The 21,846-nt window shown below is 38.6% G+C and overlaps 1 protein-coding gene across 4 annotated transcripts in view; it reads left to right on the top strand.

Moving 5' to 3' along the window:
* Nucleotides 1–21,393, top strand: part of CA10 (carbonic anhydrase 10) — a 201,414-nt gene extending 180,021 nt beyond the window's left edge. For all 4 annotated transcript variants that reach the window (XM_040530157.1, XM_040530158.1, XM_040530155.1 and 1 more), the window contains 5 exons: nt 9,874–9,969; nt 10,441–10,513; nt 17,614–17,768; nt 20,101–20,275; nt 21,050–21,393. In XM_040530157.1, coding sequence (XP_040386091.1) covers nt 9,874–9,969; nt 10,441–10,513; nt 17,614–17,768; nt 20,101–20,275; nt 21,050–21,072 — 522 coding nt within the window. In that variant the 3' untranslated portion in view covers nt 21,073–21,393. The remainder of the gene's footprint in view (nt 1–9,873; nt 9,970–10,440; nt 10,514–17,613; nt 17,769–20,100; nt 20,276–21,049) is intronic.
* The last annotated feature ends 453 nt before the right edge of the window (nt 21,394–21,846 follow it).

The raw sequence follows: 21,846 nt of genomic DNA, 5'->3' as shown, positions 1-21,846 counted from the left end.
TTAAGTAGAGTTTGCCAATATCCTGCTTTCTTTTACCAAATCTGCAGATAGAGCTGAAAGGCTTACTTTGTAATTGATAACTGACTTAGAGCATAAATTCTAAGTGCAAGTTATCTTTCCTACTGAGTATAATGTCACTCAATTCATTTAGCAACAAGATAATTTTATAGTTGTCTGCCTTAAGCTGTATTATCTCATTTTCTTAGATAATTCATGTCCTCTTGTTTTGGCTGTACTCATTATTCCTCAACTTCAAACTTACCTTTTATACTACTAGCTGAAAATCTCTTAAGCGATTTACATAAACAACAAAAGACAGTTGTACTTTCCTTACATTTAAAAGAAGCCTCCAAGATACTGGGGGGATGGGAGGGAATGGCAACTTATTTTCTGCCTGCAGGGCAGATCTGTGCCATCTCTCCTCTCCATCTCTGATTCTACACCTTAAACAGGAAATCCTGGTGTGAGATTTCTTCAAATGATGTTTAAAAATCTGACTCTGTAGTATATCATCTCATCTACTCCAGTATTAATATCCTAAAGGAACTTCAATAATTCAATAAAACATTCATTCCAGAAATGCTTTTGGCTATTTTGTGTCAAGCAGGGCTGCCTCAAACTTTTCTGTGTTTGAAACTTCAACTTACATTAAAAGATTTAATGGTAGGATCACTGACAATTATATCCATTTCATATTTTTTCTCCCTTTTATTAGGCTTTGTGTTTCTCTGTTATTGCTCTTTAAGATGCTGAAAATCCAAGTATCCTGCAGTTTTCTGCCAAGACTACTTTATTGTGAGCTCCTTTTTGCACCTTTTATGGGTGATGTGTTACATACAGTCAGATCAATAACAAAAATTGTACTTCATAATATGACATTCATTATCTGTCTTGGTACTCTCTATGCTTTTCCTGGTGCCATTAAAGTTACATCTGAGCATCTCACAACATTGCTACTAGAGAAGGGCAGCTTTCCTGCTTCAGGGTTGCCAAGTTGAAGCCTTCCTACCTGAAATGGTAGGAAGATTTCCTTAAGGCAGAGAGCAGAGTTGAACCTAAATTTCTCAGGTCATATGGGAGCAACCCAATCACTAAAAGGTAAGGAAATTCTTAAAAATATAAAAAAAGCCCATGACAATAAATCATTCAGAAAGATCCCATAAGACCATTTGTGTGCTTTCACATTTAACTTCTAGTGGATATACTACTACTTAAACAAACGGTTACAACCCCATTAGTTTAAAACAGAAAGCAGATCTCCCCAAATGCACATATCCATCCTCAACATTTATGCACTGCTTTCTCTTCCCAAAAGGCAAGCAGATCCATCTCCCTTCCTTCTCCTCCTCCCTGCAAGAGCAGCCAATTTTCACACACCCTCTGCTAAATTCTCCTCCCATCCTACACAGGGCCACACAAGATAGCTCTCGGGGAGGCAGGCAGGAGCCGCTGCCCAAACAAGCTGGGTGAGGACTTACGTGGACCCCAGACGCATCGCACCGATAGCTTCTTTAAAATGTACCCTCAGTGTTATTCTATGCTTTCATCATGTGTACGTTTCATTGTCATTTTCTATATATAAAAATCCTACGCTTTATTTTTGCCACTGGAAAATTATATTCTTGGTTTAATAACATACTTTTAACTTCAAGAGTAGCCAGGAAAATTGATAAATATATTGCTTAGTTTCCGCTTCTGGTTTGTAATCCTAACGCTAACCTTTTCTTTGATTGTTGGGAATGTTGCTATATGGGGTATAATAAGCTTGACTTCTTTATTATTATTATTTGCCTCCTGGGTTGTAAGATAAGGCCAAAAGGGATAAGCCCTAGAACAACAACTGGGTTTGTGCTAGCCTAAATTGTATTGACTTACTCTTGCTCCTTCTTTTATCCATCACTGTCACATTTCTCTGTTCTTGCCCATTGTGCCCACCCACTTTGGCAAGGCAGACTGAGAGCCGTCGTGGTATCACATTGTTAGGGAAGGTTTGAACTTAATGCATCTCTGTCACTGTGCAGTGACTTTGCGCAAGCATCCTTTTGACACACTATCCTAGGGTAACAAAGCAAACAACAAAAATAGCACTGATGGCCATTTTACCATGTTTTTAATTTGCAGGAACCAATTTCTGCTGCATTCTGGACTGATTGCTAAAGAAATACAGAATTCTCCCAGAAATTCAGAGCTCTGTTACATGACTGAATCTCCCAAATTGAGCATTTATACTGAATTCATCATCATGGTGTCTGAGCATCTGTTGTATTTAAAATGAGAAAACAATTTAAATGTAGCATTTAGTCAGAAATCCTGCACAAATCCAGGAATGATGACAGGCTCGTCTAAGCCTTTTTTCCCCCACATTACCTCTATTGTCTCTTAAGATGCAGGTTTTGTTGATGATGGATTGGGTCAGTGCCAAATTACAGCTTGCAGTGAAATTTTACACCGTCCAAGACATAATCAACATTAAACATTTGAGTAGAAGACTTAATTTTGATCCTCACACAAAGTGAATCACAAAACACTGCCATTTATTTATGTTTACTGAGCTCTTGCTCATCTGCTAACAATGAATGACAAGAGTGGTGGACTGGCAGGGCAGCCAAAAATACCCCGTGGTAAGAGTAATCAGCAGTGGAAGGCTTCAGCAACGACTGCCCTGTCAAAAATTCCCCTAATGTCACACAGCAACCAGCATCACAGACACTTGTAGGTACCTCTGGGGCTCAGCTTGGGTTTTTGCTTCATTGTGTTTCCTACTCTCTGGGAAAGGGTGCAAATGATTGTGACACTTGGAACACAGTTCTGGCAGCATTTGGATGGCAGCAATCCGTCACCTTTTGCACTTATTTTTTTAGCCTATCATCTACTTAACTTTTTGGTGTTAGCACATAGGTGAAAAGTCCTAATAGATTCTGAGGCATGCACAGCCCATCTGGCCTCTTATGCTGGTGAGTTTGTAGTTTTTACTGTAGTCCTGTGGAAAAAGCAAGTTTTAGATATTGGCTAAAATAGCTTATTTTCCTGTTTGCAAATCCATTAGAGAAAGGCTTACAAAAGAAATCAAGAGCATACTAAAATATTTAAAAAATAAATACTTTTAGATCATCTACACTTCATTCAGGTCAATGATTATTTTTTATTTTATTTTCTGGCTGCAGTTTGTCTATAAACAAGCTACTGAACAGGAGGGCAGAAGGGATAAGTATATTTTGGTTTGTTAGTAGCCTCATAGGTGTAAAAGACCAGGTCAGCAGCCAAAATGGCTGGCCTGCTTCAGATCTGATTCACACTGCTCTCTTTCGTAAGTACAGTAAAACACCCAGTTTGAGCACCTTCGAACAGATGCCCCAAAACCTCACGACTCTTACTTCCCTTTCAATTGTATGTCTGCAACTAGAGATAATTACTTTAAACCTAAAGGAGCAGATGTTACTTTAAAAAAAAGTCACATGCTGAAAATAACACAGCGTTAACTACTTCCAGTGGAACCCTGGATAAGTCTCACTGGGTACCATTTGCTGAACAGAGGTACTACACGCTCATTCTTGTTACCAACTGGTCTAATGAAGTGTTAGACACCATTTGCTGTTTAAGTGCTAATTCCTAGGATATAGTTATTTCTAGGAAAGCAGATTTCACAGCCAGGTACAGTTAACTCTAAACTGCATTTCCACTTTACTGCAGAATGCATTGTTGCATTTCTCTGCACATGCTTCTATGCAGTTATCTACTCATAAACAGGACAAAACTGAGTTCCTGTCTTGTGTTCTTAGGCTTAGTCTTTTAAAGAAAAGAGAATTATATTTTATTTATCTAGGATACAATTGCTGGCATATTGCTATAAATGCAGATGACAAGTCTTTCTATTAAACCACTATTTTCTAGGCATTTCTTCTAAATCATGAAATAACTGTCAAAAGCAGTACAGAACAACAACAACAACAACATTTCTCAGCAACAGCCTAGAGAACTTGAGTTTTGATAGAAAAGAGAAAAAAATAGTTAAAACAAATGGTTCGGGCACTTTTCCTTAGTTGCTTTAAACTAAAATCTTTTACATTTATTTTAATCTTAAAACCACAGTATTCTGAAAAATGCTAAGTAAACTGCTGGAAGTCTACGTGGTCAAGTGAAATTTATGTTACCAATTTACAAACATGTAACACCACCTCACTGCTGTGGACTCAGACACGTGAAATAAGACTGGTACAGTTATGGGTTAATTAATAAGTATGGGGGTAATACTGTCTTGGCAGGTACTAACATTTCTTGGTAGAGTACCTTGTGCATGAAGAACGATGTTTTCTTTTTCTTCCAAAAAGAATTACAATAAATCTTAATTTTTATCTTCTTAAACTGTTTTAACAACATTCTTCTGAGCCTGCTACCAGCCCAGCTCTCCAGCTGTTACTTTGAACAGGCAAACTGAAAGCAAAAAGGGACTGAGAACTGGCCCAGAGTCCAAGTTCTTGTCCCACTTCAGTTGCAATGACTTGTGCCTTGAGCAGGCCAACAGTAACCACCAAAATGCAGTAATTAAACGTGTACAAGTTTAATCTATTCTCCTCACATGGGAGGAAGTGTGTGAACAAACAAGATTTGAGCATTACAGCAATTCAGGAAGATACAACATTAACATCCATCTCCAAAGCCTAGCTATGAACAAACTGCAATGAACTTTCTTTTTTGAACAGTCCACGAGATACTTAGTCCTGTTGTTAAGCACCTGCCAAAGACAGGAGCATTCCCCCTGCATCACTGTACGCTTGCGGAGCACTGCCAGGCACTGGTCCAACAAAATGAGACAAATCAGGACTACGGGTGCTGAGGAGCCTTGTTTGTGTTCTCACAGACGGTGCTATGCCTTTCCATGAAGCACAAGGTGCATCTAATTTAATTAAGACAAATCTAAAAATATTTTTGTTGGCCACACAAATTACACATCCTAGAATCAAGACACTGAAAAGAACTGGTTTGCTCCTGACAGGGGCTTGGACTATGTCCCATTAAGATCTTTAATGGTTCCTTCCAATGCAGCCCCTCCTATAATTCCATGATTCTCTCACAAAGTGAGGACCTCAGATCTCACACCTGGTTGGACTGACAAAATTAATGCCTTAAATAACTTTAAGGTGATATGCTGTTACTGCTCTTTCCAAATTGTTTGACAAAACCTGTAATGGCAAATATATTTTAACATAGGACTATCTAACACTATTCATGAGTTTTAAACTCATTTTTTTACCTAAAATTATTTTAGTTAGTGGACATCTGCCATGCTAAAATTACATTTATTTTCCTGTTTTTATTTAACTTTACATAATCAAAAATGTATAATTATTTTCCTTAATGAGATCTTGGCCACTGAATCAAAACAAACACTGAACTCGTCTTCCTGAGCAATTTCATTTGCTTTTCCTCCCTGCTGTGCTAGAAATGTGCTTTGTGCTCACTCTCAATCAGTTGTCTCAACAGTTTTTCAGGTAGCACAGCATAATACAAATATTGCAGTTACAGATTACCCATTCCCTGCTGCCATTCACTTCCCGGTTTAGAACCCTTGTCATTTATCAATCAAAATGTTTATGCACTCAATTATAACATTTCCAGGAGAGAAAAAAGGCTATTTCTGTTACTCCTAACAGGACTTTCCAAAAAATGTGATACTGTAATATCCTAAATTCATATTTCTCCATACCTCACTGCAGCAGAGCATCTTGCAGTGATGTGACGTTTATAAAAGCGTTACACATGCATCCTAGAATAGAGTTCTGTAATTCACACAGGTTTTTGCTCAAGTTAGAAAAATTGCCAAAAGATTGCTGAAAAGAACCCCTGGAATCTTTAGCACCCACAATCATCACGGCAGCAAACTGCCTCCCTCTGCTTAGCCACAGAGCCTTGGCCAAATGCCACAGGGAAGACATCCTGCTGCTAGCTTGGCCCCAAGATGCACATTTCACCTGGGTGAAGGATCAAGAAACCTAAATGCATTGCAGAGGAAAACTAGTACCATGCAAACAATATGAGTACTATGACTGCAGGGCTAATCTTCAGCAAAGCACAGGCAAAGAAGAGGTTATTACCCTTCCAAACACATACATGTATGTTGAGAAAGGAAGGTAGGTTTTTCCCCACAGCAGCCAGAGCATAAACCATAGAATCAGCCTCTGTTATTTTGCCCCTGAGATGCCGCCCACGGGGCAGAGGAGTGCACACTCAGTAATTAACCCTACCGTCCTGTAGCCAGCTCCTGCTAACATTCCCAGCACCGCCAATATCAGCTGTCTAAAAAAGTGCTGCGTCTGCTCCTGGTCCAGTGCACATTTTTGGGTGATGGAACAAGGGCACATTGTGGATTTTCATCGGCTAAAATGAGAGTAATTAATCTTAATTCTCTACTCCCTGAAAAATAGAACTTCTATTGCTTGAGGAAAACAAAGAGCTATAAGTTGTTCTGTGGCAAATTAATCTTAAAGGGGGAATCTTCCAAAGAAAATCAATAGCTTATAACAAGATTTTTTATTGTGTTTGAGCCTTGAAACTCAAGGCAGAACCAAAGGGGACTTTTAGTATTGCAAGTTCGCTCTAGTTGTGTTTTGTTTTTAATACAATGTCATCATTTGGAAAAGGGAGATTTTCACATACAACCAATTTTAGTTGTGTGGTTTCACCTTCATAGAAAAAGCTAGTAATATTTAATGCAGACTGCAAGATTACAGGTATTTCAGGCAGTTTAGAAGAAATTATTCTGGAATGAAAGAATTTAATAGGGAATTATATTTTAATCCTGCATATAGTATTCTATATCTAAGATACTTTCATTCATTTGTACCTTTTTAAAGTAGCCTGTTCCTCCATGTGAGAAACTTTGAAAATTGTCTCCTTGCATCAGCAATCTTGTTTCACTCTTTTTTTTTTTTTAATTAAAAAAACTAATGAGCTTAACCACGGTGCCATGGAAACAGCTTTAAAATTGATTCAGGTGCAGGGAGAAAGGATACAACTAACATAAAGCATGTGACAGTTCTCAGAAGAAAAGAAGTCTTCATTCAGCACTAGCTGCTTTGAGAAACAACAATGCTTAGTGAGGGGAGACAATCTCAAACTGTAGTGAAATCAGGTTTCTCAAAAACACTCTCCAAAACTGTTCAGAACCTATCTGAGGTGTGATAAGGAGAGGTGGAGTGGGGCAGACACATACAGACCTGCAGGAATGGAAAAATTGATATGAAAACCACTTGCAGCACTAGTAAAGAATGACAAAGTTCTCTGACAAGTATTTTCCTTGTAAAGACAGTGCAGCATACAGTGGAGAGATCACTGTGGGATCTGCAAAGGAAATAACTACTATAAATTTCTAATTGTTACAAGTGTGTTAACTCATTCCCACAACCAGCTATGGACTGCCTGCAGCCTGCATGCCAGCTTTGCACAGACTGAGCGGTGTCTTGCTGATGTTGAGAGAGGTCTCCACTGGAGCCAGGGCACTGCTGCACCCCGTACCGCTGATTGTAGCGCCACACATCCTCCTAGAACTGCACCACATGTTAGAGTCCTTGCCGTGGGTCTGAGACACATATCCTGTATGTGGCATATATACGCTAGGAATTGTATTTCCATAAGTCCCATCAGTAAAAATGAGAGCTTGACATCGACTCAGGGCTTCTAAGGGTAGAAGAAGAATGTGGTCCTTCCTTTTACCCATTCCTGCACTAAACATTTCGGTTTATTAGATAAGCTTGGTTTATCTAATCCATTGTTATTCTGGAACTTTGTACAGAAGCAATTCAAGTCTAAAGCAGACTTCATCCCTTATTTCCCCAGTAATTCACATGAGTGTCTGCAATGTCTCTGTGGTGTACAGTAAATGCTGTAATTCTTCACAAGACCTTTAGAAAACTTACTGCATTCGTCCTGCTTCCTAGCTGTCAGAATTTAGTAATGACTTCATTGGCTACTTTGACATTTTTACTTTTTGGTCCATTTTGGTTTGTTTGCCTTAAAAAATGCCTACTGTGTGATTTGTAAAAAGGTCAACCAACAGTTCCCAATCCAACGAGGACAGAAATAACCAAAATTAATACATGCTAGCAGTAATCTCGACCCTTACCTTATTTTATTTTTTTTGTCTGTGAGCCATTAGTTGTAAATAATAAAGCTATGTGACAAAGATCTGATCTTATTAATACAAATATTCTCTTTTCTTTCAGAATTTCCACTGCTCATTTTGCATCAGTGCCCAAGCACTAAAACTGCATTATTGAGGGATTGGGACAGGGGGCAAACAAGGCTCGGGGGATTTTTACATTAGGAAATCCTTCCTATAAGATCTTATTCTGAGTAACTTGCATATGACATATGAAAAATACATTTTACAGTCAGGGCAGAGCGTAGGAAGTAGAACTGTCTGAATACTCCCAGAGTTCGCAGGCATCATTTTTTTTTCTCAACTTGTCATAGACTGAGATAATAATGGTGTAGGTTACAAATAACTTGGGATGCTGTTATCATTCTGATCGCTGCTAGCATACACGATGGTGAACATATCCAGATAGCAAGGCTTTGTCTTTGTTATTTGAATGTACATTGCAGATTATATAGGGAAGTCATTCTTGTACAGAACTCATTGCAGTTGTATTTTGCTTTACAGTAGTGATGCTCCAGATATCACATTCATCCAAGAGGCAAAATCACCAGTGCTGTCACTAGATAACATTTCAGTGGGTTTGGGTTTTGTGGTGTTTTTTTGTTGTTGTTTGGTTGGATGGAGGAAGGAGTTTCTTCCTCGTTACAAACATGGAAAGCCCTGTATGATAAAATTCCTTTGCTGCAAGCATTAGTCTTTGGCCATTTATTTAGTTAAAATGACTACCAAATATAAATCAAATTGAGTCTACAGATTTCATTGGACCAACTTTAGGTTTACACGAGTAGATGGAAAATGCACCTGATTTTTAAATATGTGCATCAGGCTGCTGCAATTCTGAATGAACAGAACAATGACCTTTCTTTTCTAATGGACATCTGAAAACTAGATAACGTATCTGCAGGCTTAGGAAAGCTAAATAGTCTTCCAATTTCTTAGAAGTATTTATCTGCCTCACATGAGTTCATTAAAATTGTTCATCTCAAAAAAAAAAAAGCTACTAATTGCTATGTAAACTGTAACTATTTCCAGTGGTCTCAGAAAAAATGAAAATAGCATTGTTCTGGGTAATGTATTTCTACTCAGAGAGAGAGATGAACTATACCTTCATAAATTAAAATACACATTCTGATGAGTTCCAGCAAATTATAAAACTAGCAAGCAGTAGGGAAGCTGTAGGAGCTAAGGAGAACCTGGTTAACAATAATACAGTAAGCACCTAACTGTAGGAGCTTTTGTAACCAAGTGTGTAAAATCTGGAGCCAATGAATATTAGTATTTTGAATTCTGCAAGTACCGCTTTAAACAGTTCCAACCCTGCATCCCATATGTTTCTACAAATATATCAACCCCTGACTCCCCTGTGTTTGGCTTGAGGCTGAAAAGTATGGATTACTTGATGCCTATGGCAAGTGCTGTTGCAATAGGGAAATGATGTCAACCCCTGCAGTGCAATTCATAACTTGATGTGGGTAAATTCACTTACTGGCAATTTGGAAGAAAACATGTTGGTGCTGTGCCAGTTGAAGCCAGATGGTAACTGAAATTATTAAAATCATGCATGCTGCAAATCTCTGAAAAATTGCACTGTTACAAAATATCCTGAACACAGATACGATCCTAATACAAACCAAGTGGTGTACATAAAGTATTTGCAAACAGCGTACGGAATAATTTACTACTGTTTAATTGTAATATTTCCCTCCTCTGTTTTCTAGGTTCAGCTAATCCACTACAACCATGAGCTGTACACAAATGTCACAGAAGCTGCAAAGAGTCCTAATGGGTTGGTGGTAGTTTCCATATTTATGAAAGTAAGTATTTAGCGTTATCAACACCTACAGCAGGCGATGTACTTTTCCCACAAACTGCAAATCTAGGACCTGGACTCCTCGTTACATTACTGCAGTGCCTGCCTGGGGGCTCCGATCTAGAATACAGAGACAGCATCACCCTAGGAACTGAACACACAATCCCTGCTCAAAAGCACTTACAAAGTAACATAAGGAAAATGAAAAGGGATAAGGGATAACATTTAAAGAAAGAAAGAAAAAACTAGTATCATAAACATCATTCATAACAGTTTAGTGGCTCTGACTAAAGTTACTGACTCTACAAGTTTGGTATTCCTTTATGAAGCACGAGATGAATTATATAATTAAAAGTAAGCATCTCCTAGTAGACTGGGGTCCTGGGATGGAAGAAGGGGACGAAGCACAGCTACATTTGCAGAAAAGGCATGTTTCTCTGAAGGTTTTGACACTGTACATTTTTCTCTTCTACAGGTATCTGAATCATCAAATCCATTTCTAAATCGTATGCTTAACAGAGACACTATAACAAGAATAACGTATAAAAGTAAGTCTTTTCATTTACGTTGGCTAACAGCTATATGCTTTTAGTATCAAATAACATATTTAGTGATCCACTGAAGTAAGAGACGCTTCGTTATGGGAAAAAGTCACAAAGTTTTATCACCAGTGACTCTGTGATAAACTTGTGAACTTGAAGAAATCTAAGGTCGTAAGTTCATGGAGTGAATTTTGAACTTCAAAGCCTATCTTATGTTTGAACAAGCAATAAAGTAATGAAATTAAATTTAAATATATATACACACTACACTCACAGAATACTCAGGAGAAACTGCTTACTGTTAGCAGCAGAAGTAACATGCAGAGCAACATGGATTATTTCAAATCAAATTATGTCAAGATGCTGCATCATTACCTATTTTAACATGCAACTGTGGATTTAATACTCATTAATGCTTTCATTTTGTTCAGAAAAATGTCATCTCTATTTAACTATTGCTGGATATAATGGATATATAAAGAGGTCATCAACATAGCATATATATTTGTTGTATTCACATTTAGAAAGCCTTCAACTGATAATGCTCAATAATTCCATGTTAGTATATTAAATGTGGAAAACTGGAGCTTAAATGTCAGTGAAAATTAGGGTAATTTAGAGAAAGTCATGAAAAATACATAGATCTCAACGGAACAAATTAAACCTTTTCTCCTGAAAACCTTATTCCCTTTGTCAAATATTCACTTGAATTCCAAGCAGCCATTAAGTTAATAAGCTAAATGATACAGTAAAAGTACACAGCAAAATAAGCAAATAAAAATATTATGTAAGTCTGCCATATCTACAAAGAGTAGGACAGAGTTGTTCATAACTAGAATTAGACCGGATGTCAGGACGGCAGGATTTAGTTCCCAGCACTATCAGTCTATACGCAGTTTACATCTTCATATCTGAACCTCCAGAGAACTCAAAAAAGGCCATTTAATTTCCACAAAGTCCCTGAACTCGGTATGATAGAAATGTTTGGATAGGTTTCTGTACACTTCCTTCAAGTATGCAGCTGGGTTTCTTTGCCTGGACTCTATCTTTTCCTCTCCCTGCAAAGCTAAGATTACAATCCCACAATGTTTACATAAAGAAAAAATTATGCATTAGAGACCTACGTAAAGTGAAAGCACAGAATTTTACCCACTAATTCCTGAGCAAAAGAACAGTAGAAAGACCGAATCTTGCCTCATGATGCAGAACTTGAGGAACGGAGCAAATCCAACTCCATTCTGAAGTTCCACGCCCTCTACTATAAACACATTTCTTCCCATTTAATTTTATCTAATTTCATCTTCCACTTAACAAACCTTGGTACATCTTTGTGAAAATAAGAGGCTGCTATTATGATAAAGCTCTTTTCTCCACAATACCTACAGGAAGGAATGTGACAGAGGATTCTCCTGAGAACGTTTTTTCCAGATTGTTGTAGCTGCGTGAAGTGTTTTCTTCTCTGCATAGAAGCAGCAGGAGATTAGCCCAGATTTTAGACCGCCAGTCTTGATTCCTTACAAAAACACCACAATACTGTTCTGTAAGAGCTTCTTGCTTGACAGCACTGCTGCAGGGAGGGACAGGAAAAACCATGGTTAAGGCTGTAAGTGCTTTTTCAGGCTCTTACACTCCCTAATTATGTATTCCCGGCTTTTTTCTGTGGACCAGCCAGAAGATCTGACAGTGAACCTCTGAAAAAGCTATTTTCCCTATGTGCACACACAGAGACCTGCCAGGTCTTACACACTGAGCAAGAGAAGACTCCTTCCTCATATTTCCCATCACAGCAACCCCATCTCACGCATCTACGTGGTCACCACAGCTTTTCTTGTGCTCCTGGGCCACGTGTGCTCCAAGAGCCAGCCTGCAGAACAAAGACTGGACAACTTACGGTGGTTCAGAGCAGAGGAGAGGCCACAGGCATGGATATGACACACCACAGGGCTGGAAGGAACCAGCAGCACCTTTCCTTTGCTGCATGAATGAGTGTGCAACCACCATCCCCATGAGCAGGCAAGCACATCTCTCCCACTGCAAAGTATTTTCTTTTTGCACCACATTTGTAAGCAGACACACCTTCACTCTGGGACTGACTGCATCCTAACAGCTTTCCTTGGTTGTTTTGTCTCTCTAAAAGAAAATGCAATTCCAATCACACAATTTTGGTTTGCTAAATTTCATATTGAGATGAATGCATAACAGATTGCTAAATCGAAGTGTACTGGAACTGCTCTAATTCCTAACCACTTATCACTAACAGGCGTGTCTTAAATTGAAAACTTTGGTGGATACAACAGACACCCCATTCTGCAGAGCACTGGGTTACTTACTGTAGTAACAAGTATTGACCGGGAACTTTTTAGTGCAAATTGGGAATGTGAGAGTGTTATCAAAAGTAATTTTGCAGTTGTCTTGTGTGATGGATTATAGCATCATTGCTGAAAACTAATTTTACTTCTTACAGCGCATGGATTTCTGTTCTGCTTTTAGCAGCTGGAGGTTTTTAGGTTGTGTTTTAGAGGTGCACTCCTGAAGGCATACTCATTAGGCTCAGTAAGGGTGTGGAGAAAATGATAAGCAGAGAATAGTTTTGGAGTCAGGATAGTTAATAACATAACTAAAGTTGCGTGGTTTTTGCTGATTTTTTTTTCTTTTAACATAACAGCAAAAAATGAGGATCTATCCTGCATGAAATTTCCATGGGCAATGTAGATTGAAAGGGGAATTTCTACTCTCAGATAATTAATGGTTACAGTGAGGTAAAGTGGACCCCAAGGAACTTTTAAGCAGGTTTCAAATGCTTATTTTATTCTGTAATCACACCACTTTGAAGTAGTTGAAACAAGGATTCTTTCAAACAGACTTTGCTCAGAAGCTATATGAGTCTCTCTAAAGAAAACCTGCTTTAATATTCTACTTAAAGTGTGATATTGGAGGGGATAAGTTACCTTTCTTTCAGAACAGCTATGCCCAGTGTTTGCTTACCACTAAAAAGTAGTAACAATTTATCTTCCCCCAACTCTGCATTGAAATTTGGGCTTATCATTCTCCATCAAAATACTCACACATACCCAGCTAGGCAGAAGAGCTCTAAAATTTTGAATTTCCTCAAATTTAATCTTGAGCTATTTTATAGATAACAAGCGAACAGTATTCCAATTTTAACAGATTATTCTGAAAAAGCTTAAGATCCAGATATCTGGAGATATGACTCCTAATTTCTCAAGGTTCACGTTTCAGCAGGTTGCCAGAAGGACTGAGCTCCTGCAGCTCCTGTCACAAGCAGTAAAAGCTCAGCTGTCTCAAACCAGTCCCCAGGAGACCAACCTTGGGCATTCAAGGGAGTCGCTGCTACTCTCAGCCTGGGTCTGCGCGACTTGTGCAGGCTGGTAAATGGAGAGACTCTGATGCAGAGTTAAATAACTGAGGATCTCTACATACCTTAACCTTTATTCTATTTAATGTCCCATTTTGAATTATCGTATGAACTTAGAAATCAAATAGGGAATATATTAGCTGAATGACAGAAACCCCAGAAGTACTGGTGTTTTAAAGAGAACACACGTTTTTGCTATGAAAGCAAACGCCACACACCTGTTACAAATCTAAGGATAAAAGAGGATTTCTATTATTTGCTAAGAAAGTTGTCAGAGGCCTTTATATAAATGAAACTGAAATCTAACGAAATGTAGTTTGTATAAAGAAGAGTTCATGAGTTCAGGAATCACCCCAAGGCACAAGCAGATCAAGATAAACAGTGCGGGCTGTGGAGAGGAATGATGCTGAGAATCTAGTAAAGGCTGAGCAGGTTTAGTAAAGGAAGTTTATTACTGGCAAGCTATCACCCGCTGTTTTCAACCATCTTGAACACAAACTTGCAGGAAATATCAAAAAAGACAACACACTGAAGTGTTGCAGCCTAGTATTAATACAACCCCCCAAGTTCTGCTTCAGTTCCAGTACAGGATTTTTTTTATTAAGTTGTTGGGAAAGGAAAAGAGCAGAGCTCTTCATGTGAAAAGCGATAACCAAATGTTTGTTCTGTAAACTTCTCGGGCCATTCCCATGGAGTTTTCTGACTTTCACTGGGAATATAACCCACATACAGGGATGAATGAGTACCACTTCTACTTAGCCAAACTCATTTCATTCACATCCATTTTCCTTTTTCCTTAAGTGATACTTTCTCCTTCAGTTTTCCTTTAATTATGCCTGATGGATTTTGACACCTAGTATAATCCACTGACTCTCCTTAAACACACTCCAAGTGAACACAGAGGCAATTAATCAGATTTGATGCAGCTCCACTGCAGGAAGCTGGTGGGGAAGATGGCTAACACAAGGAGCGCAGTACATTTTGCAGGTCCTCAGCACGCAAGCAAGGTAACCTAGCAGCTGATCCAAAAATCAGTAAGGCAGAGACAACCACCTCTCCTCATCTTCAGAGCACTGGCATACATTGGACTTGCCTGAATGAGCGGGACCACCATGCCCCACACTGCTCCCATGCTGTTACCTACCATATTCCACCCCGGAGTGCTATGATATTCTGAGAATGACTAAACACACTAAATCTACAGGCAAAAGTTAGAAGCCCCCATCAAAATACTCAATTACATTTTCCATTAATGCTCTGCAAGGCAACTCCAAAATCCCCATGATTACCTGCACTAATGCCAGCAGTAAATCTGCTTCTGTACCTTGCTTTTGGTAAGTAGACCTATTGCTAATAATCTGCGCGCCTTTCTGAATGCAAATTAGTCCACTAGAACATAACATGCACCAAAAATACATATCATCAATCTGCATTAATCTTTAGTTAGCTTTCCATCCCCATGTAAATATTTCAGGGCAAATTGTACCTTACTTAAATCATTTTAGTCCAACTGAAGTCAATACAGATATGACAAAGCAGATTTGGTTCTTAGAGTTTGAAACTATCTATTCAGACCGACTCCGTGCCATTTGGAGTTAACACACCAGTCTCCGTGGCTCATAAATAATGAACAGGATGTTCGTGTGCAGAAGGGAAAGAAGCGTGATGACTCATTGAAAACAGGCACTGGCTTGAAAAAATGCATTCATTCTCATGTAATTCTAGAAAAATTACTGCTGCAGTGCAAATAATGTTTTTAATGAATAGGACTCAGGACACAGGTGTATTCAGTCATCTCTAGCTGTTAAAATGTAACAGCATTTTGGCTCTGCAGTACCATAGCAATAGTTTTGTACTTCCATCTGGAAAATTTGGAGTTTAAAACCAGACTTGATAACCAAGGCCATGGAGCAGTAAAGGCTAAGCACGTTAACAAAGGTGCCAGTCACCTGTAAGACACAGCCAGTACTTTCCCCTTTACTTGGGCATCCAGCTATATGGCACGGCAACTACCTTGAAGCGCAGGAAGGTGGCAGAGGGCTGTACTGCTAATAAACTTGAAAGGACATGCGTAGACTATCTTTCCTAAAATAACAAATGCATTTTAAATACAAAAATAGCTGTAAGGCACTGGCCAACATGATGCAAATACTACACTCTCACCTTGACGCTTGAACTGATGCTGTAGTCACTAATACTTTTACCCTGGAAGGCTGCAGCATGTCGACCACACTATGTCAAAAAAAAAAAATAATAAAGAAGTCACATTTGTTTTGCCTCTGTACTTGGATTTTTCTTTTGCCCAATGCAGTAGAGTCCTTTTTGTTCCTCCATTAGATAGTTTGAGACAAGCATTTTGCTCATCTAAGCTTTGTCCTTCAGCTATATGTTAAATTCCAGTTAAATTTCTATTTTATTTCTTCATTCTTACAAGCTTCCTTGATCATCCATATTTCTTTCCTTGCTTCCATTTACAATCTTCTTTTCCCAATAGCCAAGGAATTGTTTATCAGCTTTTTTTTTTAATGAAAAATAAAAACTGTTTAAATCTACAGTGACTAGCACATGAAGAATACCAGTGAATCCAGCAGGAATGCCTGAGTTATTGACACTGACTGAAAACATGGACTTGAAACATTTCTTTTCAGTTTAAGCAGTAATCTATTTCATTTTTACATCCTTGTCTTCAATTAAAATCAGTGCCAGTTTCTCTTGTGTCTTGAAAGGGGAACTGCCTAAAAAGGCAGCCTTCCTTGCCCACATTTTAGTGCTCATTCTGCAAATAAGCCATATTGAACACTACATGCAAGTGAAAGCATGCAGAGATTGCACAGCATTACTACCTGTAATCAGCCCAGCTTTCTCTGAGAGGCACGACAGCAGTAGCACACCAGAAGTTTTTCCCCGAGTATTTCCTATTAAGGAACTCCTACAGATGAAGATTTGGCAGGAAAATCTGAGATCCAACTTTGATAGCACTGCCAAAAATATTATAGGCCAGCATTACACAAGGGAAATAATGTCCATAGCATAAAAAAGACTGAGGAATTTTGATGATTTAACAGATGAATCCCTATCTTGTTTTATTTTGGTAGATGCCCACAGAGTGAATTCTGTTGCAGAGGGATACCTCATTAATTCCCCGAGTGGCTTATAAAAGAAGCAGGGCCCCTAGTAAGCTGCTTTCCAGCATACTCTTCCACCCTGATTTTAGCATTCCGAATGAGCTAGCACCGCATCCGCCCCCCACCGCGCACATGAAAGGCAACCGGACTTCATTGAACATCATTATTCTCATGCATTAACCTCAACTTCCTCCTATGGCAGAAAGGCAATGAAGTTTTAACACTCCTGGCCTTCCCAGGGCCTTGCTGAACAAAAACTGTAAAGCACTCCAAAGTATGGTAAGTCTTCTCCAAAGACTGCTGCATCTAAATCAATAACTTCGAGAAGGATTTAACTCCAGTTCCTAAAGGAGGTTCAGAGTTATACTGAATGCTTGCGTGAAACTCCCACAGAGGGTGTGCTGGGCATCTAAGAGTACAATCCAACCCAAGCAGGATGACAGAATTCATGGGACTTATTCTTGTCCAATCTGCTGGAGCACTCAGAAATGTGTTTCATGTATCAGTAAACTGATGATGATATTTTGAAGTAAGAATTGTAAATACCTTTTCCTCCCCCCTCAAATCTATTGTTTTATCTTTATTTTCCTCCCTTTATTCTCCAGATGATGCATACTTACTACAGGGGCTTAATATTGAGGAACTTTATCCAGAGACCTCTAGTTTCATTACATACGACGGGTCAATGACAATTCCACCCTGCTATGAAACAGCAAGTTGGATAATAATGAACAAACCTGTCTACATAACAAGGATGCAGGTAAGAAATTACTTGATCTAGTCTAGGTACAAAGAACATTTTAAACATATCTATGCCTTTATACATAAAATAAGATTCAACCCTTTGCTGCATGGATCTCTGCTTGCAACTTCTACAGATTACAAAAGCAAAGAAGAGTCTTTTGGCAAATAAAAATCTTAACTATTTAGAACTACCTGAATATCTGTACAAGCACCCACTTTGAGGTGGGCCCTACTTTCAGTGAGAGTTTGAACCAACCTGATAAGTTACAGTTCTGTGAATGGGGATTCTAAAACAAACAGAGCAGTGTTCTACAAAAATAACTGACATTATGAAGGGTAACCCGGACCATTCTAAGGTCAGAAAGAAACAGCCAAATCATGAGTGTCAGTTGTGTTTACACATGTCAATAGCATGTTGATGTGACAGAGATCCAATACATGGGGCTGTCTTGAAAAAATCACTCAGCCACTATTTCCTACTACAGAATAAGACAGCAGGATAGAAATTGTAAGTATCTGCAGAAAAGCCAGATTGACAAATTGAAGACCCTAGCAGAAAGAGGACAAATAAATTATGCAAAAGGAATACAATTCATTTCTTAGTCAAAATTACGCTGCTGAGGAAACACACTAGTGGAAAAGCCATGAAGACTGCATTTCTGTATGACTCGCTCACAATCCAGGGCCTAACATCAGAAAACCACCAAATCAGCACCAATTGCACTCTGCCCTGGAGCTTCCATCAACGAGTTGCCTGCAGAATGGTGAGCTGAGCTAAAGTCTGTTTCTCTTACATACTAGAATCCTGAAGGAACCCTTGAACCACAATCTGCGTGTCCCAAGCTCACAGGAGATGAAACCTGGCCTGAGAAGTGAAGTGAGGGAAAATAAAAGAACTACATGTTACATTTAGATTTAAAGTATTAACACTGTAAATAAGATGCCTTTACGAAGTCCAAGAGATGTTTTATCGTTGTGATATTCTTTCTGCCCAGTTCTGTCTAGATGCAGAGAAAGCACGTTCTTTTCTAAATGAGTAATTTGGAAGAATAACATGGTTGAACAAAGACAGACCCGTGCTGTGCATTCTGAACTTTTCCAACAGGGAACCTGAACAATTTCCTACATGAAACATTTTTAGTTACAACATTACTGTACAAAACAGTATTTCTGGAGCCTACACCAGTATCTCTGGGGTATAACCTCATGACACTTGATCCTTGTCACGGTTTACTGGTTAGTTACATCTCCAACGTTAGTGCTGCAAACTGATTTCATGGAATACTTACTAATTACATTGTGTACTCAGACTGAAAAGCTAATTCACAGCTCAAGTTTTCCCTGCAAGCTGCTAAAGATTATCAGTATGTAAAATGAAGCTACTGGATTTCTTCATGTAAGCATATTTTATTTTTTTTAGTTACCAGCTAGAGGAAAGCACCAACTTGCTACCTCTTAAATATTCCAATTATACATGGATATAGAAAATATATTTAATATTTTTAACCAAAATTTTTTTAAAACAAATTGCAGGGGGAATTATTTATTTTTTTTTTCTGGTTTCCTACACCAAGTATGAAAGGGTTTGCCTTGAACCAATGAACATGCTTGTGGTACAGGTGCACCGTGTGTACAACAACCATTGCTGTCTGCTTGTAGTTTGCATTTACCACGGCTGGGCAACCTGGAAATCCTGGGTGATCCCGTAATTCCCTCTATACTGATCTGTGAAACCATCTCAAAAGAAAGCCAGAGTCCACTAGAAAAACTGTATAGGTATCCCAGACTATCAAAATACACCTGTGTCAACGGAGAGAGGATCTGGTTTTTAACATCATTAATTTCAGGACCTCAGCAACATGACTGTCAGTTACCCTTTCCACCCTGACCGGATGTATGGCCATACACAGCTCTTGAGCATCATCACCCAAAACTGTGTCTTCTCAACTGGAAGCTACAATAATAGCTACAGAACTTCTAGGAAATTCTCTTGTCATTCATCAAGTTCATTTTCTCTGCACCAGCTGCTGCCATCCGGCACTCTGGATAGCAGAGTATGGATAGCATCCAGTACTCTATTCCATTTGCTTCCTGCTCAGCCAAGGACACCTCATACCGTTTTCATTTACTCCACACAAAACTAGCTACTTCTGTTTAAAATGGGGCTTAGAAACAGCGGACCGCAGAAGGAAGTTTTACTTTGAGTTAACTCTTTCAGCCCACCTCTGACTACAAATCACTGAAACTGTTTAACTTGGATTTATTAAGTAGCTGATTTAATAGTGTTGTATGTTGTTTACTTACAGGAAAGAGCAGCACTAAAAATCCTTGTTTTGTATTTTGTATAGATGCATTCTTTACGACTGCTAAGCCAGAATCAGCCATCACAGATATTTCTGAGCATGAGCGACAATTTCAGACCAGTCCAGCCTCTCAACAATCGATGTATCCGAACCAATATCAACTTTAGTTTACAGGGAAAAGATTGCCCAAACAATAGAGCACAGAAACTACAGTATAGAGGTATGTTCCACCTCCAGAATAATCCTTTCTATGCTCACACTGCAAAATCCAAGTGCGTAACAAAAAGTACAGATAAACACAAATGAAAGTCCAGATCTTGTGGGACTAGCGGTATGAGTCAGACATTGCATATTTGACATTGAAGAGGAAATTTGCCCAGAAACATCCAGGAAAAGCCATGACAAAAAGCAGCTGGGGACATATGGTATTTTTCAAGAGCAGATGAGACAGGCCTTCAGCTTTGTAGCCTCATTTTAAAGTCTTCTCACCTTACAAAGAGCATTTTGTTCTGTTACCCACTTGGAAAGAAAACAGGGGATGAGCTAGTCTTGCTGCCAACTGATCACAGACAAAAGAATAAGTTGCACTTTGGAGGTGTACCCCCATAATGCACACCCAGATTGGAAAGTTTTGTATTACACAGTGGACACTAAACAAATGAACTAACTCAGTCACCTGCTGGTAAGGCCTTACGCTGCCACAGCTGGGGGCTCTCAATTGAGTATCCTATACATCTTTTAACCTATGCACGTACACTTTTATTACCTTCAATAACAGTGTGAAAGTTCCTTTTTGCCAATAACTGAACAGCTGGTGACTGAGTTGCAGTGCTGCAGAGAAACCGTCATTCAGATGCAACACTTTTCCAAGAAAAGGAGGAAAACAAGTCTCCTGGCTTTTTCTGGATCTGTTTAATTTCTAAAAGAGCATTAAATCTAGCCAGTTTCATATGTAGGGTTTATTAAAGCATAACTGTTTTTGTTTCTCTTTCAGTAAATGAATGGCTCCTCAAGTAAGACAGAGCAGGCAGAACCCATAACCTCAGTGGAATGCTACTACTGTGAATTGACATAATCTAGAATGCACCCAACCTCACTCTCTTTGGGTTCGCGGCAGCATGTGGAAGCATGCTGTAGGAAAAAAGCTGCCATGTTGGAAACTCAACTAAAAATTCATTCATATGATTGGTGGTAATTTTAAAAAAAGTAAAAAGACAATATTACAGTAAATGTGATTACAATTTTGATACAGTTTTCCTGAACTAATTTAGCTTCACAAAAAAAAAAGACTTTTCAGCCTTTGTATATATGAAATTCTTCCTCCTTTCCCCTCTCCCTCAAAATAAAAGAAAAAAGAAAAAAGGTGGCTCGGTGCAGCATCAAAGTGGAGTTGTGTTCTGTGTGCCAAGTAATCCTTGGAAAGCTCTCATTATTTCACAATCATTAATGGATACTGACAAGACAGAACAAGAAGACTGTAGAGGAAACTTATTTCTAGATTATGATCCTTCTGTTCATTTAATTAAAAAGGGACAGACTTTGAGAGATAAGTATTGTAAATATATCACTGCAGAATATAAAGGAAATTGAAATATTTCCCTCTTTGTCACATATCTGTAGTAGGATTTGCCAAAATCAGAATTGATCCATTTTCTGTTTCTTGTTTTACAACAGGTCATACGTTGTGTTGGTTACTCTTAACAACTCAATAAATGTGTTTAACAAATTAATTTAGTAAACTTGCTTTGGTTTATTTTCTTTCTGAAATAAGCCTCTAAATATTTGTGGCTG

This window comes from Cygnus olor, chromosome 18 (genome assembly GCF_009769625.2).
Source record: "Cygnus olor isolate bCygOlo1 chromosome 18, bCygOlo1.pri.v2, whole genome shotgun sequence".
NCBI classification, from domain to species: domain Eukaryota; kingdom Metazoa; phylum Chordata; class Aves; order Anseriformes; family Anatidae; genus Cygnus; species Cygnus olor.
Note: the sequence above shows the minus strand (reverse complement) of the source record. Positions and strands in the feature narration are given on the sequence as shown.